Source organism: Argentina anserina, chromosome 5, assembly GCF_933775445.1.
Source record: "Argentina anserina chromosome 5, drPotAnse1.1, whole genome shotgun sequence".
In the NCBI taxonomy this organism is placed as follows: Eukaryota; Viridiplantae; Streptophyta; class Magnoliopsida; order Rosales; family Rosaceae; genus Argentina; species Argentina anserina.
Genome location: NC_065876.1, coordinates 6,662,493 through 6,686,661, shown reverse-complemented (window position 1 = coordinate 6,686,661; position 24,169 = coordinate 6,662,493). Strand labels below are relative to the sequence as shown.

The 24,169-nt window shown below is 39.9% G+C and overlaps 3 protein-coding genes and 1 pseudogene across 4 annotated transcripts; 2 read left to right on the top strand and 2 right to left on the bottom strand.

Moving 5' to 3' along the window:
- The first annotated feature begins 303 nt into the window (after positions 1-303).
- Positions 304-5,780, top strand: LOC126794805 (transcription elongation factor SPT6 homolog; annotated as a pseudogene).
- A 6,484-nt stretch (positions 5,781-12,264) lies between these two features.
- On the bottom strand, positions 12,265-16,007 carry LOC126794799 (probable polygalacturonase). Its single transcript, XM_050521581.1, has 6 exons — positions 15,846-16,007; positions 15,285-15,720; positions 14,186-14,306; positions 13,932-14,106; positions 13,509-13,579; positions 12,265-13,023 (listed from the first exon to the last, which is right to left on the bottom strand). Exons 2-6 carry the CDS (start codon positions 15,606-15,608, stop codon positions 12,386-12,388), a joined length of 1,329 nt encoding a protein of 442 aa, XP_050377538.1. The 5' UTR covers positions 15,609-15,720; positions 15,846-16,007; the 3' UTR covers positions 12,265-12,385.
- A 249-nt stretch (positions 16,008-16,256) lies between these two features.
- Positions 16,257-22,096, top strand: LOC126794798 (uncharacterized). 2 transcript variants are annotated; one of them, XM_050521580.1, is made up of 17 exons: positions 16,257-16,411; positions 16,616-16,734; positions 16,981-17,031; positions 17,125-17,300; positions 17,606-17,674; positions 17,784-17,895; positions 17,971-18,055; positions 18,137-18,188; positions 18,552-18,613; positions 18,724-18,839; positions 18,928-19,049; positions 19,187-19,255; positions 19,894-19,951; positions 20,052-20,125; positions 20,873-20,921; positions 21,146-21,225; positions 21,385-22,096. In XM_050521580.1, exons 2-17 carry the CDS (start codon positions 16,623-16,625, stop codon positions 21,463-21,465), a joined length of 1,368 nt encoding a protein of 455 aa, XP_050377537.1. In that variant the 5' UTR covers positions 16,257-16,411; positions 16,616-16,622; the 3' UTR covers positions 21,466-22,096. The 2 variants fall into 2 exon arrangements, with proteins under 2 accessions (XP_050377537.1, XP_050377536.1); XM_050521579.1 differs by having other exon boundaries at positions 16,609-16,734.
- Positions 22,097-22,329: 233 nt separating this feature from the next.
- LOC126794803 (ethylene-responsive transcription factor ERF061) lies at positions 22,330-23,852 on the bottom strand. Its single transcript, XM_050521584.1, has one exon. The coding sequence runs from the start codon at positions 23,512-23,514 to the stop codon at positions 22,570-22,572; it is 945 nt and encodes a 314-aa protein (XP_050377541.1). The 5' UTR covers positions 23,515-23,852; the 3' UTR covers positions 22,330-22,569.
- Positions 23,853-24,169: the final 317 nt, after the last annotated feature.

The following is a 24,169-nucleotide window of genomic DNA, read 5'->3' as shown; positions in this document are numbered from 1 at the left end:
ATATAGAGCACAGTGTTCCCAACCCAACTACCAGGATCAAGAAGCTGTCCATGCCTAAATTCACTGCATTTGATTCGGTCATTTTAGTTTTGGTCGTTGTATAGGTCTCTAGTTGGTTATCTTCTTTATCTGTTTCTATTTTCTCTCTTTTTAAAATAGAGAAAAAAGTAGATAAGGGCATTTTGCCTCCACACGGGCCAAAAGAAGCCCAAGATATGAAAAGATGAAAAGCCCAATAATGTTGTTGATAAAACACCCAACCTTTCGAGTTCCGAGTCCTTAAAGAGGCACCAATTTGTATTCTTCAGTATTCTTCATCTCTCGCGCTACTGAAGAATTTCAATTTTCAGAGACTCTCAAGTTTCACCAAATCATGGGCAAAGCTGTTGTCTCCGATAATGGAGGTAATCTCCCTCTCTTTGTCGCTCTCTCTTTTAGTGACAAATGATGGTTGCTTTATAATAATTGTGATGTTCTGTTTTCAGAGGAGTTCGATCACGACGACGTGGAGGATAGGGAACCCATCGACGGTGACGCAGTCGGCGGCGATGAAGATGAGGACGAAGAAGAAGGTAAACTCCAACCCCTCGCCTGTTTCTTCAAATGCTTTGCTCTTTCCTCATCTTTTGTTTCTGAAATTTATGATTTTTTTTTTTGGGTTTAAGTACCCAATTTAGGGTTAGGGTTTGGTTACTTCAACTAGGGCTTTTATTTGCTTGCAAAGATTGAAGCATTACTTTGACGAACAATTTTGGGTATGAAATGGTTACTGTGTTTTTTTACTGTGAATTTGCAAAAGGGCCTGATGAATATGAGAAGGATGGTTTCGTCATCGATATCGATGAAGAAGATGAGCAGGATGAAGAGGAGGAGGCAGACAGTGATGGGGAGAGGCAGAAGAAGATACGAAAGAAAAGGTAACTAATAATCTATATATCTGGTTTTTATTCTAAATTCAATAAGATTGTTCTTCATATAACTCTTTCGTTTATATGAATAGAGGAATATGTTCTTGAGGAGGATGACTATGAGCTGCTAGAGGAGAATAATGTGATTGCGCTGCGCAGAAAGGGAAACTTAACGGTTGATTAAAGCTCAGAGGCATGAGCAGGATGAGGATGGTGGATTATCGGATGAGGAGGAGTTTATCGGTACTGGTAAAGGTGTTCCATTTGAGGACATTGCTGAAGAGGAGGAGGAACCAGCAGAGGCGGAAGATGATGAAATGGTAGGCTTTATTGTCAAGGAAGACGAGTTTGATGAGGCTGGTGTTCCTGTTAGGTATATTCTGCAGTGGGATTTGACTTGGTTTTGTTTGGAACTTAATTTTCTAGTAGTTAACTAATCAACGACTTCTTCCTCCCTTGGCTAGATATGAGAAGTTTAAGAAGAAAAGACGTAGGCAGGCACCATGAGTATCTTCATCTGCTCCGCAGGAAGCCCATGACATATTCGGTGATGTTTATGAATTGTTGCACAATTATAAGCATGGTTTGACATCTTGTGAGCGGAAGGAAAGTAATATTGAAGATGCATTTGAACCAACTATTATCTTGGAGAAGTATATGACAGAGAACGATGACCAGATTCGGCAGATTGATGTCCCAGAAAGAATTCAGGTTCTTTTCACTTTCTATGAATAAAGTCCTGTAATTCAAGATTTCATTTTTCTATGGCCTTTCTTAAAATTCTTTTCTTTATAGGTATATGAGGAAAGCACTGGTTTTCCTCGACTTGACGAAAAGAGCATAGATGATGAAAGTACCTGGATATTCAATCAACTTGCAAGTGGTACAGTTCCTTTTCTTGGCAACGGGGGACTGAATTATATACGCAGGGACGACATCATCGGATTTTTGAACTTGCACCATGTGCAGAAATTGGATGTTCCGTTTATTGCTATGTATCGGAAGGAGGAGTGCCTTAGTATATTGAAAGATCCTAAACACCTTGGCATGGATGATCAAAATGAGAAAGCATCCACGATAAAGTGGCACAAGGTACTTTGGTCCATGCAGGACTTGCACAAAAAAAATGGTTGTTGCTTCAAAAGCGGAAAACTGCTCTGAAATCTTACTATGAAAAGCAGTCTGTTGAAGAAGATCGACGCATATGTGATGAGACCAGACATCAACAACTTTTTAAATCAATTATGAAGTCGCTAAAAGCTGCAGATTCAGAGAGAGAGAAGTCGATGATGTGGACACCGAGTTTAACTATCATTTCACTGCTAGTGAGATAGATGTGGATGGTGGCCAATATAAGAGGCCTAAGAGGAAGTCACTTTTTAGAATCTGCAGCAAGGCCGGCTCGTGGGTGGTTGCCAGCAAGTTCAGTTTAAGCTCCGAACAGTTTGGTTTGCAATTTTCACTAGAGGAAATGAGAATGGATGTGCTGGAGGATGCGAAAGAGACTCCGGAGGAGTTGGCATCAAACTTCATGTCTGCAATGTTTGAAACACCGCAAAGAAGTGCTTAAAGCAGTCAGGCATATGGCTACTGTCGAGATAAGCTGTGAAGCAGGTGTCTGAAAGTATGTCCGGAGCAATTACTTAGATATATTGGAGTTGCCAATGAGCCCAACACCAGATGGAACTGTTGCAATTGATCCTTTTCATCAGTTTGCCCAGTTGAAGTGGTTGCAAAGAAAGCCATTAAATAAATTCAAGGATGCACAATGGCTGCTTATCCAGAATGCTGAAGAGAAGAAACTTCTTCAAGTTACTATTAAGCTGCCCGAAGACAGACTAAACAAGTTGATTAGCGACTTTAATGAGTACTATCTTAGTGATAGTGTTAGTAAATATGCACAACTGTGGAATGAGCAGCGAAAGTTGATCTTGCAGGATGCTCTTTTCAGATTTCTTCTACTTTCAATGGAAAAAGAAGCAAGAACCTTGTTGACTAGTAGGGCAAAAAACTGGTTACTGATAGAATATGGAAAAGTTTTGTGGAATAAATCTTTGTTGGACCATATCAACGGAAAGAGAATGACAATAGTTCGGAAAATGAAGCTGCACCCAGGGTGATGGCTTGTTGTTGGGGCACTGGGAAGCCAGCAACCACTTTTGTTATGTTAGATTCATCGGGAGAGGTGCTAGACGTGCTATACACGGGGTCTCTCACCTTACGCTCCCAGAATGTTAGCAATCAGCAACAGAATAAAATGGATCAAGAACGTGTTTTGAAATTCATGACCGAGCACCAACCACATGTGGCTGTTCTAAGAGCTGCTAATATGTCTCGTGTTCGCCTGAAAGAGGATATTTACGAGATAATATTTCATATGCTTGAGGAGAATCCTAGAGATGTTGGTCATGATATGGATGGTAAAACCATTGTCTATGGAGATGAATCTTTGCCTCGCCTGTATGAAAACTCTCTCATTTTGTCTGATCAGCTTCCTGAACAATTAGGCATTGTGAAGCGTGCTGTGGCTCTAGGGCGTTATCTTCAAAATCCGTTGGCAATGGTTGCCACTCTCTGTGGACCAGGAAGAGAAATCTTGTCTTTGAAACTTAATCCCTTGCAGAACTTTCTCACCCCGGATGAGAAATATACAATGGTTGAACAGGTGTTGGTAGATGTTACAAACCAGGTAGGTATCAACATAAATTTGGCTATCAGCCATAAATGGTTATTCGCACCTTTGCAATTCATATCTGGACTTGGACCTAGAAAAGCAACATTTTTTCAGCGATCATTGGTAAGAGCAGGTGCAATATTTACTCGGAAGGACTTTTTGACAGCACATGGGTTGAGTAAGATGGTGTTCATTAATGCAGTTGGATTCTTGCGTGTACAGCTCAGTGACTGGCTGCTAGCAGCAGCCAAGAGACTGATCTTTTGGATGATACAAGAATTCATCCAGAATCCTATATACTTGCACAAGAATTGGCCAAAGATGTTTTTGAAGCTGATGGTGCCAATGATGGTGATAGTGATGAGGATGATGCTATGGAGATGGCTATAGATCATGTTAGGGATCGACCTACTTATCTTAAAAGTCTTGTGAGATTAGGAGAGAACTGATGCAGGGTTTTCAGGATTGTCGTAAGAAATATGAAGAACTAAGTCAAGATGAAGTATTCTATATGATTTCAGGTGAAACTGAAGATACCCTTACTGAAGGAAGTATTGTGCAGGCCACAGTTCGTAGGGTTCAAGCTAACAGGGCATTTTGTGCACTAGAATCTGGATTGACTGGTATGCTTACAAAAGATGATTATTCAGATAATTCGAGGGACATTTCTGACTTATCTGAGGGACTGAGTGAGGGTGACATTCTCACTTGCAAGGTTAAATTAATTGTAAAGGATGAATACGGGTGTTCCTAGTTTGTAGAGCGAGGGTGATGAGTAATAACCGAAATCAAAATATCAAGAATCTTGATACCTATTACCTTGAGGACATGAGAAGTCTACAGACAGAGCAAGAAGAAGCACGTAAAGAGAAGGAGCTGGCTAAGAAATATTTCAAGCCTAGGATGATTGTTCATCCTCGCTTCCAGAATATTAATGCTAATGAAGCAATGAATTTCTTATCTGATAAAGATCCTGGGGAAAGTATTATTCGTCCTAGTTCTCGTGGGCCTTTGTATTTGACCTTAACTCCTAAAGTTTATGATGGAGTCTATGCTCACAAAGACGTGGTTGAAGGTGGAAAGGAACACAAGGATATCACCAGCTTACTTCGAATCGGAAAGACCCTGAAAATTGGAGATGACACTTTTGAGGATTTGGATGAGGTAATGGATCGTTATGTTGATCCTCTGGTGTCTCACTTGAAAGCAATGCTAAATTATCGAAAATTCCGACAGGGCACAAAAGCTGAGGTTGATGTATATTTGAAGAGTGAAAAGTTGGAGTATCCTAAGAGGATTGTTTATTGTTTTGGAATATCACATGAGCATCCAGGAACTTTCATACTGACCTATATACGGAGTACAAATCCACACCATGAGTATGTAGGGTTGTATCCTAAGGGGTTTAAGTTCAGCAAAAGGACGTTTGGGAGCATTGATAAACTTTTAGCACATTTCCTGAAGCACATTAATGATCCTCAACATGAGTCCGGACCATCACTAAGATCAGTTGCTGCTATGGTGCCTATGCGAAGTCCTGCAACTGGGGGTTCTTCGGGTGCATTGGCAGGCAGTGGATGGGGTGGTTTAAACAATGAGGCTGGTTGGAGACACAGGAATAGGTCTTCCACACCTAGTTCCCTAACAGGAAGAAGTGATTACAGAAATGGTGGCGTTCGAGATGGACATCCAAGTGGCCTTCCTAGACCAGGTGGCTGGGGTACTGGTAGAAGTGGTGGTGAAGGAGGCAGCAGCTGGGCTGCCGGTAGTGGAAGTGGCTGGGGTGAAGGAAGTGGTGGTGGTTCAGGAGGATGGGGTGGGGCTGGTGCAACTCATGCCGCTACTGATAATGGGGTTTCAGGATGGGGTGGTTCTGACTCCAAAAAGAAGGGCTCGAGTGATGATCATTCAGGATGGTGCTCCCAGAGGGGAGGTGGCGCTGATGGTTGATAACTGTCTTCTGCTCTAGTCTAGGCATTGTCTTCTTCCACAATGACCCAGCTGTGACATAGATTGGAAGCTGTTGCCAATATAATAGGTGAGGCCTATTGATGCTTTTCCGACTCTTTTGACCATGAATTTGAGAATTTCCCTAATTTACTTCGTTGTGAGATCTGCAGTACGATCTTGTAGACAGAACAGTTTTAATGACACCTCTTTAAATTGCTTCATGTTTTTATCTATTAATGGGATGATAGAATTTCCAGTTCTTGCATGGTGCTTTTCTTCTTTTTCTAGGCTAATTCCTCAGCTAACTATTACCATATATTCAGATTCAGTAGACTTTGTGCTCCGAGGACCATTTAGTTATACTTGCAGGTGTACTCTACTGCTTAGGTTTCTGCATGAGAGATGTAAATTTTTTTGGTGTTTGTTATGTTTTTTTGTTTTTCTTTTCAAAATATGAAAGATGAATCAGTGGGCTGTATATTTGTTTGAGGGTTTTACCAATGGAATATGAATTGTAGAATTGGACTACAACTCGGATTCCTCACGCCCATGCATTCTTCATTTTATCAGTTGTCACCAATCATGCAATTAGGTAGCAACTGATAAAGTGATTGAACATATAAACGTACACTTATTTATCATGTAATTCTTCTTTGATCTAGGGTTTTTTTTTGGATTGGTTCTTTGATCTAGGGTTCCTTAAGTAGTTTTGTTCATACATATAAACCGATGTGTTCTTCTCTAGCTCTATGGCCATACATTAATTCCGTAGTTTCATTTTGTTCGGATGGTTGATGGTAGGGGTGTTAATAGAAAACCGAAAACCGAAAAAAAACCGAACCATAACCGAACCATAACCGAACCATAACCGAAAAAAACCGAAGAAAAAAAAAACCGCACCAAACCGAAAGATTTGGTGTGGTTTTGGTTTGGAACGTTTAGAACCGAAACCGAACCGAAAAACCGAATATATATATATTATAAAGAAATTATATTATTTATAGATATTTTTAATATACATAATTAAATATGTTATCGATCGAGACCCAAACTTTATCAAAATTCGATGAATTTTTTACCATATCTGTATTTATATATGCTGATCACATCCGACGGTCGAAATTTCATAATTTGAATTTTAGATATTGGAACCACAACATGTCTACTAATGTGGTATAACTTGTTTAGTGGTCTTTTTGCAAACGTATGCAGTTGTGAAGCAACTATATCTTATAAATAGAATTTTGCAAATTTGTCCGCATGATGCGTTACGTATAGTGAAATATGGTTATAGTAAAAAAATCACATATTTTCGATAACGTTTGTGTCCCGATCGAGGCGGTCAATCCTTTTTACGCTTATTATCCCCTATAGGTAGCCTTATCCCTGGAACGTAAAATTTTTGAAAATTTTACACGAGCTGCTACATCACATATATGTGAGAGTGTGTGCATGAAAAAATCCACCAAAACTAGTCAAGAATGAGGGGGTAAGAACAAATTCACTTAATTAGATGAAATTAAGTTAATGTTGACCACATCGATCGAGACCCAAACTTTATCAAAATTCAGTGAATTTTTTACCATATTTGTATTTATATATGCTGATCACATCCGACGGTCGAAATTTCATAATTTGAATTGTAGATATTTGAACCACAACATGTCTACTAATGTGGTATAACTTGTTTAGTGGTCTTATTGCAAATGTATGCAGTTGTGAAGCAACTATATCTTATAAATAGAATTTTGCAAATTTGTCCGCATGATGCGTTACGTATAGTGAAATATGGTTATGGTAAAAAAATCACATATTTTCGATAACGTTTGTGTCCCAATCGAGGCGGTCAACCTTTTTTACGCTTATTATCACCTATGGGTGGCCTTATCCATGGAACATAAAATTTTCGAAAATTTTACACTAGCTGCTACATCACATATATGTGAGAGTGTGTGCATGAAAAAATCCACCAAAACTAGTCAAGAAGGAGGGGGTAAGAACAAATTCACTTAATTAGATGAAATTAAGTTAATGTTGACCACATCGATCGAGATCCAAATATTATCAACATTAGATGAATTTTTTACCATATCCTTATTTAAATATGCTGATCACATCTGACGGTCAAAATTTAATATTTTGAATTTTAGACATTGGAACCACAACATGCCTACTAATGTGGTATAACTTGTTTAGTGGTTTTTTGCAAATGTATGCATTTTTGAAGCAACTATATATTATAAATATAATTTTGCAAATATGTCCGCATGATGCGTTACGTATTGTGAAATATGGTTATGGTAAAAAAATCACATATTTTCGATAACGTTTGGGTCCCGATCGAGGCGGTCAACCCTTTATACGCTTATTATCCCCTATGGGTAGCCTTATCCCTGGAACGTAAAATTTTTGAAAATTTTACACGAGCTGCTACATCACATATATGTGAGAGTGTGTGCATGAAAAAATCCACCAAAAATAGTCAAGAAGGAGGGGGTAAGAACAAATTCACTTAATTAGATGAAATTAAGTTAATGTTGACCACATCGATCGAGACCCAAATATTATCAACATTAGATGAATTTTTTACCATATCCTTATTTAAATATGCTGATCACATCTGACGGTCAAAATTTAATATTTTGAATTTTAGATATTGGAACGACAACATGCCTACTAATGTGGTATAACTTGTTTAGTGACTTTTTGCAATTGTATGCATTTGTGAAGCAACTATATCTTGTAAATAGAATTTTGCAAATCTGTCCGCATGTTCTTTTTATTTCGTTAAGAATCAAGTAGGTAGACAAGGAAAGAAACTCCGATTTTCTTTACAAAATAACCGAAAGAAAAACCGATATAAACCAGAGAAAAACCAAACCGAACCAAACCGAACACAATTGGTTTTTTTAAAAAAAAGTGAAAAACCAAACCGAATTAAACCGAATAAATAGAACGGTTTGGTGTTCGGTATCACCTATAAACCGAACCATTCAAACCGATTAACACCCCTAGTTGATGGTTCAACATAGTTGATACCTATTAACTTGTGAACAAAACCATATACGGTTGCCAGTTGTGAAGGGATTGGAATTTTGATTTAAACTTGCATAGTGAGCAAAGTGATGGTAATCCATTCCAGGAGTGAAGGGGTCCTGCCTACTCTCCGATATGAAAATACGAATAAAAATTTATTCTCTTTCAATTGAAGAACTCATTCTGTTGTCCTTGATGAATGGATACTTAGAGTAAAGTAGGAACTCATACTATTTTCCAAGCTAATTAGTAATTACAATTTGCTCCCAAACATGTTTGTCATGAAATTAATTTTGTTACAGGTACGATTACGAATTTTAGACACCCTCTTTCTAATCCAGCTGCTTCTATCAAGAAGGACAAATGGCTACACGATTACACATTTGCCAAACGTGCATTTGGCAATGTGGGAGATCATGTCACTAATTTCTCTGTTGGAAAGTCATCCTCCCCGCCGTTGACCAATGTTAACTCGTTTTTCCTAATAATATACAATAAGAAAAAAAAACACACGCACATACGCTCAAAAAAGAAAGAAAAATAAGAATAACAATAAGAACACACACGTCCTAAGTGATGTCATTTTTGCCCGTCTCTTTCCACACCTTGCACATAGGTCGACAAAACAAGGGGCAAATTAAGTTTGTAGCCATCAAATTTGTTGCGAAATTTGTAACCCTTTCGTATAAAACTATAGATTTATAACAGTTGAAACATTTCCATTGGGAAAAGATAAATATCACATTTCCTTATTAGATTATATCTCGTTTGGGAGACTCGAAGAAAATATAAAGATCGAAACTAAAAGTCACACAAATGTGATTAAATAAATGAAAAATAAACTCGATATATCACGATTCCACATCTTAGCGGTGATCCAAGCAAATCCAAATCGGCAGCCTCACCCTCTTCATGATAAAGTCAATGTGGATGCGTCGTGGAAAAAAGGCAGCTGCAATAGTGGAATGGGAATTGTTATTAGAAATCAGAGGGATGAGTCTGTAGGTGGTGCTAGTCTTCTTAGCACACATAATTTGGTTGTGGAGGCAGACACTAAGGCAGTGGTCAAAGGGCTTCAACTAACATGGAGTCTATAGTGTTGGAGGGGGACTGTCTGGAGGTAATCAATGCTTTAAATGATCTTTCTGTTTCTTGCAATTGGAGGATTGGTTTGATGGTGAGGAAAGCCAAGGAGTTGGCTGCTGGTTTCGGGATGGTTATTTGGAACTGGGTTCCAAGGAAGGCTAACCGCATGGCAAATGCCGCAGCTAAGCTCACTATGATGAGGCTGAGCTCTTCGAAGTGGGTTAGGAGACCCCCTACCTCTCTCGTTCAAGTGCGGAGAAATGATGGTCTCCCTAGACCACTAGACTGATGCTATTGTGGTCTTCCTGCTGTTTTTGTTGTGTGGTTTTGTTTCTAGATTAGTTGTTTTCTTACGTGTTCTTGTTAGGTAAAAATGCCAATTTGCACTTAAAACTTAGTTATAATTGTAAATTTGCATTTTAAACTTGTATTTAAGTCAATTTACCTCTTAAATTTGGTAAAAATTACCGATTTGCACTACATTCGTTAAATTTAATGTTTTTCATTCAATTTTAGTCACATGACATGCATTTGAGGGGCAATATTGTCATGTATATATCTATTCATATTTAATAATGAAATAAATTAATAAAATTACTTAAGAGGAACACTTGCTACTATGTTTTTTTAATTTTTTTAAATATGTTATTAATTTATATATTTATTATTTTACGTGATATGGTATGTTAAAAGATATTAGAAAAATATAAATAAATACATAGAAAATTAAAAATAAATGTGTACATATAAAAATACATATATACACAACACACTATACTGAATGAGTGAGTATGTTGAATATATAATTCGAAGTAATGTTAGGTATATAAAAAAACGATGTAAATAAATGATTTGATTAAAAAATAATCCTCTTTTTAAAGAATATTTTTATTTGTTTTTAAGAAAAATATAAATATAAATGACAATATTACCATTTATGATATGTGACGCAAAATTGGATGTAAACAGTTAAATTTAATGAATGAGGTGCAAATTGACAATTTTTACTAAACTTAGGAGGTAAATTGACTCAAATGAAAATTCGGAGTATAAATTAACAATTTCGGCCAAATTTAAAATGTATTTTTACAATTTTATGGTTGTTAATAATTTTTTCTTGTTGTTTTCTCTTGCATGTTCTCGGCCTTTTTAAGGAATCATCCGTTGACCAAAAAAAAGATAAAGGACATAATGGTATTCCAACCATTTAAACCTAGTATACACTTGCATGAATAGGATTAAGACCGGCTACCATAGGATTGCCAACCACATCACAGATAATTCGTGTAGAAACCACTGAAATTCAGATTAGACTTTTATAAAACCTTCCGGTCCACGCAACATAAGGTCACAAGTGTCCAGGTGTGAACCCCCCAAAACGTCCACACACAGAACTTAGCGGGACGCCCTTTTCTCCCTCCAAATCTCCAATCACGTGGCCCGCTGCCCGCTTTTCCCTCCACACCCCCTGCCCGATCTGCCCAATTTTACACCTTCCTATATTTTCTCTCCACCTCACCCCTCCTTATATAACTGCCCCCAACCACTAATCTAAACATCCAAGAACAAAAAATGGCCAAGCTCATCTTCACCGCTGCCGCCCTCTTCCTCCTCTTCGCCTTCACCCACGCCCGCACGCCGTCCGATCTCTCCAACGGACTCGATGTCGCCGACGACAAGATCCCCGTAACCGATGCCGATGTTAAAGAAGCCGCCAACACTCTGCGATTACCGAGCGAGAGACCCGAATCCGGAACCGTTGTGGATTTGGAGCCCGAGACCATCGCCGTCGCCGCAGAGCAGCCCAAGTTTCCGGAATCCGAGTTCTCCGCCACGATCTTGTCGAACGAGGAGAACACGGTCGACGCTTCCAAATCCGAGACCGTTCCGTTGACCGTCATCAGCTTCCGCCCCGTCGGCCGCCACTTCCCCCGCCGTCCCTTCCCCCTGTCCTTCCGCCACGGCCACCGATGCCGCCACGGCCTGGGTAAGTGGATGCCGCGCTTCCACGGCGCCGAGCGCGAGAAGGACGACACCAACACTCCTTACGGCGACGACATGATCCTGTCCTCCGGCGAGGAGTTGAAGTTCGATCACCGTCCCTTCCGCGGCGGAGTGCGCCAGATTCCGGCCGGGTGGGGCAACATCCGCCACGGGGGACCTAGATTCCCTTTCAAACACGAAGACGACGACAACAACATGGAGTCCGAGAGGCCTCGCCGCCACCACCGCCGTCACCGCCACCATGATCACGAGTTTGACATGGAAATGGTGGGAGAGGAGCAACACAGGGAGCACAAACACGAGCACGGGCACGGTTTGTTCAGGAGCTTCCGCAAGTTCTTGAACGGCTTTTGAAGTTTTGAAGTTATGAAGCAGTGGATAGTTTTTGGCGCCAGAGCTCTGCCTACATGGCTACATATCCATCTATGATGATCCATCTGTTTTTGTATCTTTTGCATTTTGCTTGATTTGTAATCTTACCACCCTTTAGTTGCTGTAAATTACTATGCATCCGTGAGAGATGTAGAGTCCTATTGTGTATTCTATGCTTGTATGATTAGATATAGTTTTGATATGTAAAATGCTTGATATTTATGCGAATCGACGAATCCATGACCTATATATTACATGGCACAAGAACATTACATTTTGCGTCACAGAACGAAAGATAAAAACTCATATTCTCCAAAGTTTTGAGGAGAAGTAACACAGATTTCGCTTCCTTGGTTTAGTAGTTGGAGCATGATGTTGCGTGTTGGGCACTGGTCAGCTCGGCGCATTGGATGGGGCTCACCAGATGAGCGCCGCCGCTGACGTCCGAGCATTTCCACGAAGGCATTCTTGTTCCGGGCATGCCGTGGAGGTTGATGTTAGAGAGACAGATTCCGGTGAAAGGGGAGTTCTTGAGGCCTTGTATAAGGCCTGCCTGCAGGACTTGTGTACCCCAGATGTCTGTTAATGTGATGCCCTTTACCACTGGGAGAGCATTTGGGTTGAAGTTGTTATCAGGGTGGTCACCAACGTCTCCTGCTATCTTTATACCCTTCCGTGCCTTTTCCATATACACATTTGAAACCGTTATGTTTCTTATGAAGCCTCCCCTGCCGATGTTGGTTTTTATATGGATGCCAACTCCCACGTTGTATAGGTTTATGTGTTCGACAAATACATTCTCCACCCCGCCAGAGGTTTCACTTCCTACTGCAATTCCAGCAAATGGGGATGATCCTCTGATCCGACGGATGGTAATGTCAGAACTAGGACGACCGTAGGCAATCCCATACTGATCCCATCCACTCTTTACAGCCACAAGATCATCTCCGGTAGATATGTATGAGTCCTCTATGCAGACATTAGAGCTTGAATCTGTATCAGGGGTATACAAAATACATGTAACATAAGTTATTTCCATCAGAAATAAAGCACATACCGACTAGGATTATCATAACTATTCCACAGTCAGTCCTGATATAAAGGAAACATGTTATACAAACATAAGTGCTTTCCATCAGAAATAAAGCACATACCGACCAGGATTATCATAACTATTCTTCAGTCAGTCCTGATATAAGGGAAATATATTCTTGGTAGGACTTAAGACTTGCAATCTGTTGATGTCTTGGCACCAATTCTACTTTACTATATTTCTTGTTAAAGACCTCGCGCTTTTGAATATACATACACGTACTATGTATCAAGAATTATTACAAGCTCAAATTGCATCTCCAAGGTTAAAGACCTCAAATTTAACTGACATATGAATTCATTTAATCTTAGCACGTAGCAGCACTAGCTTATCCTTCAATGAACAATTGTATGTGGTTTTCTGGTTTATAAAATAAGGCATGTACCTGGATCAATGCCATCGGTGTTGGGAGAGTCAGCTGGAGCCAATATTGTCACATACCGAACAACAATGTTGCTGCAAAGATGAAAATAAGCATCATATCAATTGCCTTATAAACAACACAGTAGTTTCATGAGTCAAATAATTTGGCTGCTCATTCCTATTATTAGCTTATAATGTGGATGCAAAATTCATCAAGTAATTGAACTTTCAGTCATACAGAACCTTCTAGCTAATTAAATTAGACATTATTTTTAACCTTGGTTGAACTGGTATCCAAACATTTTACCACCTAATTATTGTCCATGTCCCACTATAAAAAGTGACCCCTCAGCTGATTAAGGCTCCACTGTAAACTAAACATATACATGATAAACTCAAGTTTCAGATTTAAGATCACAAAACCAAATTCATAATTGGTTATTACCTGGAATAAACAGGGTGAATATTCCAAAATGGAGAGTTCTGGAAAACCACATTAGAAATAATAATGTTTTTAGAGTTGATGAACTCAATTAGGTTTGGTCTGGTGAATTGAAGAGTTCTTTGCCTCCACATGTTCCACCACACTTCTCCTTGGCCATCAATTGTCCCATTTTCACCTGAAAATGGTAGCATTTTGTTAAATAACATTTAGCTAGCCAACAGATATACTCACAAAAATGTCTGGTTGAGACCAACCAGTGATAACCACATCATGAATTCCATCGCCATGGATGAAGCTCACATATCTCCCTCCAGGGCGCTCTCTCCCCCTTCCGTAAGACGGCAAAGGAGCAATTAAAGGCCAATTCTTAGTGTCCTGATCGACCAATGAAGATATTAGAACAAGATACAGGCCAACAAATAAATCAGCATGTGTAACAAGTTCTTAAACAATCATATAGAAGTTGCAAAAATAACGTGGAATAACTATCAACATGAAAGTTGAAATTAGTCTGTCTTTCGTCTAGCACAACATCATGGTACAATATAAAGCAGCAAAGCAGTGGTAAATTAACATTAGTTAGCTCCAAGTACAGTACATTATGGAACCATCAGGAGGGGCAGACAGCCTTGGTCATTAGGGTCACACCAGCTTCATAAATTAAGCACAAAAATCATGTAATAATGCAGGAAACTTTCGCCTTTATGACACAACTATCTTTCCTGCTTTAACAATTGATCGACCTTGCTTACGGCCTGACACATGAATAATACGGCTTTACCGACACCAGACCTGACTTAGGAAGGGTGCTTTATTATAAAAACAACTTTAAATCTTACTATTGCTCAACAGTAAGGAGAATAAACAGAATTCAAGCCATTCCTATCTCCTATCATCCTTGTGGGAACAACAATCCACTAATTTATTGTTATAGTCTTGAAGAGGACAAAACCAGTGGCACCATACCTTGTCCAAGATTTCATTTATAAATGATATGCACATGCTACCATGCTATAACAGACCCACCATCTATTTTTGCTTTGAAGCCTGGATCCACCAGAAAGCCTAACATCCACATATCCTTAATCCATTCTTGCTAATTCAAACAAAGTCAAATAATACATAATAAACCCTATACAAATAGACATTACATTGGTTACAAGGTCTAATCTTCCAGCGAAACCAAACACAATGATACATAGCCCTTATTGACCCCACACACATTCATCAAAATTAGCACAGATCACTAAACTTGAGCAACAAATTCGAACCACATTCATCACCAACATAAATTAAACCATCAAATTAACTATGAGCATTACTAATTACTTAACAATGGGATTGAAAATCTACCTTTGTGGCTCTGATAACAGCACCTTTAGCCAAGTAGAGAGTCATGTGGCTAGTGAGGTTGAAGCTCTCCGTTAAGTACACCCCAGGAGGTATGTAAAGAAGCGTGCCGCCTCTCCTGTGCAAATGCTGAATCCGATATATCGCCGCCCGGAACGCCTTAGTGTTCACCGTGACGCCGTCGCCGACCCCCCCGAAATCCGCTATCGAAATCCTGTCGTAACGGTACTTCATCGGCACCATCCCGGAGCACGTCACCGGCTCCGCCGCCGTAGAGACACAGCTGACGCAGAGGAAAACCGAAACAACGAACCAGAGAGCAGGCATTTCCGTAATTCCAAGTCTTTCCGAGGGGGTACAAAGTAAAACAGAGAAGCGAGAGTAAAAGCGGTGAAGGAGCCAAAGGCAAAGGTCCAAAGAGGGCTTTAAGATCTGGGAACTGTTACAAAGACAAGGGTCCAAGAGTCAAAGGAAGTGATGAGTTTGTTAATCTGGAAAAAAGTGTTGCATTAATTAATTTAGAGACAGTAGCTAAGAGTTGATAGCAGAGTGAAAGTTTCGTACCCGTTTGTGGTTGTCGGTTTGAGCTTAAAAGCTCGGCTGTGAAATCCAACGGCTGCAATTTTCCGATGGAAGTTGGAGTCTGGAGTAGAAGGAGAAGATGAAGGTGGGGGAGCGCAGAGAGCGGAGTGTTAAAGGCTTCTGTCACTGGAATTGCGTTTGCCAATAAATATGGAAAAAAATTAATACAGAGAGCATCTTAAAAGCTGTGGAAATTGACCCGTTTAAGTTTTGGGCCCCTAGCCCATACCCGTCTATTGCCACGGTTTAAGCCCGCTAATCCCTCCCCGTGAGGTCCATGTGCTCCCCCGTCGCACTGAATCATATCTCTAATGGAATTTCCCGCCCATATATGCCCAAGTCCCAACCCTATCCCGCCATTTCAATTCCCAACCATTTTTAACGCCAAAACTCGGCGAGCCTCCTCCTCCTCCTACTCCACCACCACCACAGTCCACGTGTCCTGACTACACCGATCCCCCGGTCCCGGAACCTCGCCGGCCTCGAATTTCAGCCGAAGCACTTCTCTCGCCGCCGCCGTGAAATTCAGATCTCTAATCAGTCAAAAGGTATCGCGGTCCAGCATCTCGATTTATGTTGATGTTTAATTTTGATTCTATTGCTTGATTGGAGATTGTTAGTTACTAATTTTCCGAGTTGTATTCATCGGTCACTGTAATTAGGTTAGGTTTTTGGTAGCTTTATGCTTAGATCTATGTTGATTTCGTGAATATTGACGGCGTTTAATTGCATAACGGACGATAAGTGCTCAGGTGAAGCATGCCGGGACAGGAAGTTGCTAGTGATGACATGATGGTTGATGAGTGTGAACAGAAGCAAGTGACTGCTGCACCTGATGGATTTAACTCTCAGTACCTCAAAATTTACTATGGTAAACAATCTTTGTTCTGACTCTACTGAAAATGTCTATTTAGTTGTTAGAGATTAATTACTTTCTCTTGTCGCTTCGATGGGATTTATGGCTGTGATTTGTAATTCAATAGATATGATCATATGAACATGTGAAAATTTGAATTGTGTATCTGGTATCAGTAAACTTTTTCTTTTGAGCTGATATCAACTCCATGATGCTGTTTTGATTATTTTTGTACTTAAGGAGATGAATTATTTGTGGCAGGGAAGCTCTTCCCGTATGAGGAAATGTTCAAATGGATGTCCTATGCTAATGGTAAGTCACATACATCAATCAACCCATTTCCTAAGATTTCTTTTGGTTGTGTTTCTTTGCGGTGATTTTGTTACCTGATTGTGGATATGACAGATGGCAAGCATCCTGCGTGCAACCAGTCCTACTTTGGCCGGAGAGAATTTTCTTTCACTCTTGATAATGATGTATATCTCCGGTACAAAACTTTCAACTCCGTGTCTGAACTTGAAAGTTCTATCAAAGAGAAGTGCCCCGTCAAAATAGATATTGGGCCAGTGTACAATGTTGATGTAAGCTATTCATTTTTTTAGTCTAAATTTATGTTATGACTTGGTATTTTATACTCTGTGTATGTTGTCTTTTCAATCTAGTACTGTCTTCAGTTTAACTCAAACAGTTATAACTTGGAATAACATAGAAACAAGAATAATTTGAAGTTTTAAAAATAGTGCACAAGAAAGATTAAAAAAACAAATTTCCTGTGCATGACTTGTTGTTTCCTTTTTTTTTTAAATCGATTTTAGCTGTTGTGTATGGTTATGTTTCTGATAAGGTCATGTCTCTGGTCTCAGTTCTAATCTTTCTTATGTTGCAGCCTGCAAAGAGGCACTCATATGCTCAAAATGGATGCTTTCCTGAGGAGAGGGAACTGATTTTTGATATAGTAAGGGAATTGACCACTTGAATTATGAAGATTGTAAATTTTTAGAGTCTAACTGAACTTTTGACAATGAATGGTCTACCATGTATTTGACTACCTATTATTTTCACAGGATATGTCAGATTACGATGATGTTAGATACTGCTGCTCAGGAGCTGATGTTTGCCTGGAGTGCTGGCCGCTTATGACAATTGCTATCAAAGTGATTGACACTGCCCTTAGAGGTAGGAACATCTTCCATTGGCATCTGAGGTAGATTTTTTAGAGTTGATTGACTTTTATGCACTACTTTTCTGCAGATGACTTTGGTTTCAATCACATTCTTTGGGTATATAGTGGCCGACGTGGTGTTCATTGTTGGGTCTGTGATGGGAAAGCTAGAAGGTAAGTCACTCAGTAGTACTTTTAGTTGCCAAGATATGTCATGAAACAATAGTAATAATTTTTCATTTTCCATTTTTTTAGGCTCACAAATGAACTGAGAGCAGCAATTGCTGACTATTTTCGTGTCTACAAGGTGGTACAGTGTTTGAAATATATATATATATATATGAGAATTTTCAGGTGCGGACGTCCGTAACTTACGTAAGGTACGGATTCGCCGATTCCGGCGACGACAGGTCGCAACGGTGGGGCGGACCAGCACAACTGCACCTCCCGGCGATCCCGTTTGTGCCGATGGAACTCCGACCGGCACAGATGGGATCGCTGGGAGGTGGGGAGTGCCGGTCCGCCCCACCGTTGCAGCCTGCTGTCACCTGAATCGGCGAATCCGCACAGTGCGGACATCCGACACCTGAAACGGCCTGTGTATATATATATATATGGGTTCAAGAAAATCTTATATTGTATAAAATGTGTTAATATGTACTTTGTACAGGGCAACGAAAATAGTCATAAAAAGGTTTCTTTGATGGGTCCTGCGCTCCATCCTTTTCTTCTGTAAGTATGAACATAGACTCTTGGGTTTTTGGATCATTTCTTGCTTGCACCAAGATGTATTTATTTCACAAGAGATCATATATTTTCACTTAGATGTATTCATTTTGCAGGAGATCATATACTGAAGTTCTTAAAGACTTCTTTGAGAAGACAATGCTTTTGAGTCAAAAGATATTCTCTACTGCAGAGAGATACGAAAAGATCTTAGATACGATTCCTGATGAATGTATGTAATAATCATTCAAGTCCTATGCCTTTTTGTGCCCACATCCTGAACTAATGGTTAGGTCATAAAACTTTTCTTAACATTACAGCTGTCACTTCTGAGCTTCGGGGTAAGTGGCAAGATAATAAAAGAACCTCTAATGCAAAAGAAGACATCAATGTTGCTCGTTGGGAGCAGCTGAAACATTTGCTGCAATCTGGGAAACAGAAGGTACAAAATAGCAAATGTTTGTAACTATTTAATTAAAAGTTACATTACCCGGGGACAAGAATCTTTTCTTTGCCATAGGATTTTGATATTTACAGTTTCAATTAGCTTCCTTAACTCTACCTAATTGATTGTCTTAGATGCAAGGACTTCGTAGATGTGTGGAGGAGATTGTGTTCTCTTATACCTATCCTAGACTTGACATGGAGGTTTGCACGACAACCCCTCTTTCTTCTACTGTCTCCTAACTTTCAAGCTTTAAAAACCAAGTGATGCAGGTGCATCCAAAAAGAACTGAAACTGCTAGCTTAAATTAGGAGTTTATTGTCTTTCATTGCTGTTTTGGATCTTTATGTTTTCTTGCAGTTTTAGGTCTTTACTATCATTTATTTCTGTTTTCATTAGGATTACCGTTACGTTTCTTAACTAGTATATTAGGGTGTTTTCAGAGTCTTTGTAATCAGCTTGTTTTGATCATTTCTAATATTATATAGTTTCTTTGGGAATACTCAACCCAGAACTCAAATACATCGTTCCTTCGTAAGGTTACAGCTTAAATCTCTATGTTTTTGATTGTTTATTGCTGAGTTCTTTGCTTCCTAGTGTTATTGTCCTAGTCTAGCCAATAGGGCAGAACTTATCAGCTTCTGCCTTGCATTATTAAGTGTACTTTCTTAGGGTACTGCCTCCAGTCTTGAAATAGTGTATCTAAACTAACTTTACATCTGGACTCCTTAGCTTGGCTACATGAAGTATGCATACTCTTTAGTGTGTCAAAATTGTAGACTAATCACTTCAAAAATATATGCTTTTGCATTTTCTCATGATTTGTATTTGTTCGTATTAGGTTTCAAAACATATGAACCATTTATTGAAGGCACCTTTCTGTGTACATCCAAAAACAGGTTAGTGCCTGGGGCTATCTAATTTTGTTATCAGATATGATTGATTGTACTTTGCTTAAATGTTCTTAAGGTTGCTTTATTGATAGCGTCTTTGTTTTAGGTCGTGTTTGTGTTCCGATTGATCCCAACCGTTGCGAGGAGTTTGATCCCACTGCAGTTCCTACCCTTTCCACTGTATGTGATATCCATGGTTCTATTCTGTCTCCGAACATGCTTTCTTTCTTGTTTGTTCTGCTTATTTCTGTGTAACATACTATATTTGATGTACCATTATAGTTCTGAACATAGGTTGTTTTAATGTCATCTCATCTGTATTGCCCTGCCTTCCCATATGACAAGAATGCTGGGAAGGCAAAAGTTCCTATTTAAACGCTTCAAGTTCTTCACATGAATTGCTTGTCCGATTCTACTAATTAGCCTTGGTTAAGTTTTCCACATTCATCGTGTTTCTTCTTGCATTATATATCAATTATCTGAACATTATTTCAGCTACATACATCCAATAGATTCTTTTGTAGTTAGAACGCTAGCACTCTAAATCATATAGCATTATGAGCCTCCAGTCATATTGTATTAATCATGCACCCTCCTTGCTGTTTCCATATGGGTGATTGATCCTAGAGATTGAACATCGTCAGGTTTCATTTTGTTTTGTAGTATGAGTTCTTGTTTATTTTAATCTTCACGGGGATAGAACCTTTTTGCTACTGGATACTGCTTTCTCTTCAGACTTTTGTTGAATACTGTTCTCTCAGCTTCCTACTGTAATCAAGTAATTCTGTCGTACTCATCCTGGAGTAGATGATACCAAGCATTCATTTAGATGTTTTGGATTGTCCCTTCATTCCAATTCATAACATAAGCTGTGTTTACTTCCCAACACAATCTGTGGTCTCTTACATCAATATTTGGAATCTGCAGCTTGTAGAGGAACTAAATAATGGGGGTTTGAGAGCAGAGGCTGATAATGGTACGTCAGTATCATCACTTGTAGGATCCTTCATACCTAGACTGAAAACAGGACACTGTTGGGCGGTATCACATGTATGATAAGGCAGTGTCTTGTTTGTGTACTGCTGGTCACCTACAGTAGGAAATGCACCAACAGTGTCTTGTTTACTGCTGGTGACCTACACTAAATGCTACTTGTGTTTTTCTTTAATGATTAATGGTCTTTATATTTCCCTATCACAGAACGGGATAGAACCTCACTTGGAAAATCAATAAGGTTTTTCCAATCATCATTTTTGGAGCCTTTGGTCAAAGCTTGCAAGGTATGTAATCTCATGTTCTAATTCTCTTGTTCTTGGTAAAATTTGAGTTAGAGATCAACTCATGATGTCATGTGACCATTTTATTGTAAGACCATTTTAATTTCAACACATTAAAACATCATATAAGCTGAATTCATTGTTTTTTTTGGTTCTGTGCAGGAGGAGATGATAACTTCATACAACGCAAAACTGCAGCAGTCAAAGCTACAGCAGTCAAAAAACGTTTTTGCTGCAATCTAGATCATCTTTATTAGTATCCAACTTTCTGGAGTACTTTAGATTTTAGAATGTGAAACTGAAATTCTCCAATGACATCATTAGTAATTATGAACGAAACTGACAGTCATATGCAAGTATCATAGAACACCTTTGTGCTGGCAAAAACATCTTCTCCCTGCACATGGTTGCATCTCATATCACATTTCTATGTCAAGATTGTTGTTTCGTTACCATGAATCATAGGAACTGTTGAGGCAAACTTTGTCACAATCTTTCATCTTTTCCATGAAAAAATGTGGTATATGTTTTACCTATGGACATACATACATGCTTTGGTTTCTTGTTTCCCATGGGAACCACCATTTCTACGATACATGATTGTACAGATAACTAATTGGTAAAAGATCAAAACGGAAGTGATGCTACACGGAACTGCCTCCTCTGTCTGGTCATCTTTCCTTCATCAAAAGATGACTAAGCAGCTTATCTCGCTCACATGGTGTTTTTATTTTTCCAATTTGCACACAATTATCTATCTTCCAAATCAGTGTAAGATAAGCCCTCAGCTGCTTTTCCCTACGTGGCTCGTTTACCATCATAATCCCAGAAATTTCAAGTTCCTCCTGTAAGTAAATTATGTATCTTGCCCATGTTTATCGGAAAATTCTGTTCTGTGCGGCTGTATGCCATGCATACAGAAAAACACAGTTCACTCACACACACAACCCATCGTGCATTTCACGTGCTCCCCTAATCAATGCCTGTAAAACTTGTTGTATGTTGTACATGTATGTACAGCAGACGAACCTATGTTTATCAGGTTGTGGAAGTGAAGAACTATTACTCTTGCAGCAAGAATTTTAAAATTGAAGTAGCCTTTGATCATTATTCATAACTTGGAATTTTGTATCACTACTGGCAAGTGCCCTGGTAGAAAAACAAGGCAGAAATTACAGGGGACCCAAAACATGATAAAACCATATTAATTCCTTGGTTGTCAGGAAGACCATAGCTTCTTCTCAAAAAAAAAAAAAAAAGGCAGACCATAGCTCTTGTGCAGTAGCATTTACACTGAGCACCAGTACCATTAATCTAAAACCCAAATTAAGAAAACTAAGCCTGTTTCTAATTAGCAAGGACTTCCCAAATCAACTCTGGGTCAAATGAAGGCATTCTTGCAAGTGAACACCCTTCAAATTCCAAGTCCTCCATCATCTCCATCTCCGCCATCGCCACGCTCATCGGACCGTCGTCGTTCGAGACCGACGGCGTGGATGCAATCTCACACTTCCAGAACCCATCTTCCGACCCTGTGGCGGAAGACAGCAACTCCTGCCCCAAACCGTCGTAGTAAGTCAAATGCGACGAGGAAGAAGATGTCGAAGAATCCACTTTGGTCACTTGTTGTTGTTCGGTCTTAACCGAACCGCTACTGTTTTTCTTGGCTTTATTCTTCTTGGCCTTTTCCCGCTTCACCTTCTGACAAATCGCCTGAATCTTCGCGTCGACGGATGCCTTCACGGCGCTGAGCTTGGAGCCGTCGGCGATCCCCAGCTTCGTGGGGTCCTTGAGATTGGGGAAATTCAAGCGCGCGTACTCGCCACGGAGCTTGTAGGCAGCGCGGTCGTAGGCGTAGGCGGCGGCCTCCGCGGTGTCATAGGTGCCGAGCCAGACTCTCATTCTGTTCTGGGGGAGTCTGATCTCGGCGACCCATTTGCCCCAATGCCTCTGCCTCACTCCTCTGTAGAGCTTCTTCTTCGTTGGGGCCAGGTACGTGGTGGAGCAAGAGGAGCTGCTTTGGAGTTGAACTGAATCGTTCAGAAGGCGGGAAACGGCGCCGTTTGCGCGGGTTTGGTCGCTGAACTTCTGGAGAAGGTCACGCTGGCGGAGGTAGACGGAGGAGCCGAGTGGCTCGGAGACATGGGCGGCGGTTGTGGTGGTTTGTGGGAAATAGGAGAAGATTGAGTCCAAGGTGTTTGTGCCGCCGGATAAGATGAGATTGGAGACGGATGACCGGATGTCGAGGTCGGTGAACTCGAAAGGGAGGTGATTTTCTTGCATTGTTTCCATGATTGGTTGTTAAAGGAAAAAGAAAGGGGCTTTGTTTCCCGGAAAATTGGAACTGAGATGTGGGAAAAGGAACTAAAATTGAGTCCTTTTTTCCCCAGTGAGTGAGATTCAGAACCAAAAGTCAAGGAAGAAGTGAATGATGATCGGGGAAAGTATGAATCTTGGAAATGAGAGAGTAAGAAGAACAGAGCTTCAAAACAGGAAGATGGGGAATGAGAAGAGGAGGGGGCCTTGGCTATCTGAGAGAGAAGAGAGAGGAAGGAGAGTCTTAATGAATTTGTTGCTGAGGTTGTTCAGAGTAGTAGTAGTGTTGAATTACTATGCCCGAAGGCTCAAACCGGTCTCCTTATTTATAGCTGCAGTGTATTGCTGGGGGTTCCTAATATTAACCTTACACTGTTCACAGTGTGGGCGATTGACCAAGTTTCAAAAATCGCATTGGGTGTTTGATATGACTATGTTGCCCTCTGTGGAGTTTTGCCCTCTAATCATCTATCCATCAACCACACTTCATGGTCAAATATGTGGATTCATATTACTTGTCTTTGTCCAAACGCAATAGTAAATGAACTTCACCAAGGTGCGACTTGTTGAGTAATGTAAGGTGTGTTGAAGTAAGAAAACCAACACCGGAGTGAATTGTTTCTACTAAGTT

Excerpts from the sequence above, each read along its gene's own strand:
- LOC126794799 (XM_050521581.1), bottom strand. The coding sequence starts at position 15,608 with ATGCCTGCTCTCTGGTTCGTTGTTTCGGTTTTCCTCTGCGTCAGCTGT. Across the intron at positions 14,107-14,185 it reads TCATGATGTGGTTATCACTG|GTGAAAATGGGACAATTGAT; the intron begins GTTGGTCTCAAC and ends TACCATTTTCAG. Across the intron at positions 13,024-13,508 it reads CACCGATGGCATTGATCCAG|ATTCAAGCTCTAATGTCTGC; the intron begins GTACATGCCTTA and ends CCCCTGATACAG.
- LOC126794798 (XM_050521580.1), top strand. The coding sequence starts at position 16,623 with ATGCCGGGACAGGAAGTTGCTAGTGATGACATGATGGTTGATGAGTGT. Across the intron at positions 18,056-18,136 it reads TGTGATGGGAAAGCTAGAAG|GCTCACAAATGAACTGAGAG; the intron begins GTAAGTCACTCA and ends CCATTTTTTTAG. Across the intron at positions 19,256-19,893 it reads ATCCTAGACTTGACATGGAG|GTTTCAAAACATATGAACCA; the intron begins GTTTGCACGACA and ends TGTTCGTATTAG.
- LOC126794803 (XM_050521584.1), bottom strand. The coding sequence starts at position 23,514 with ATGGAAACAATGCAAGAAAATCACCTCCCTTTCGAGTTCACCGACCTC.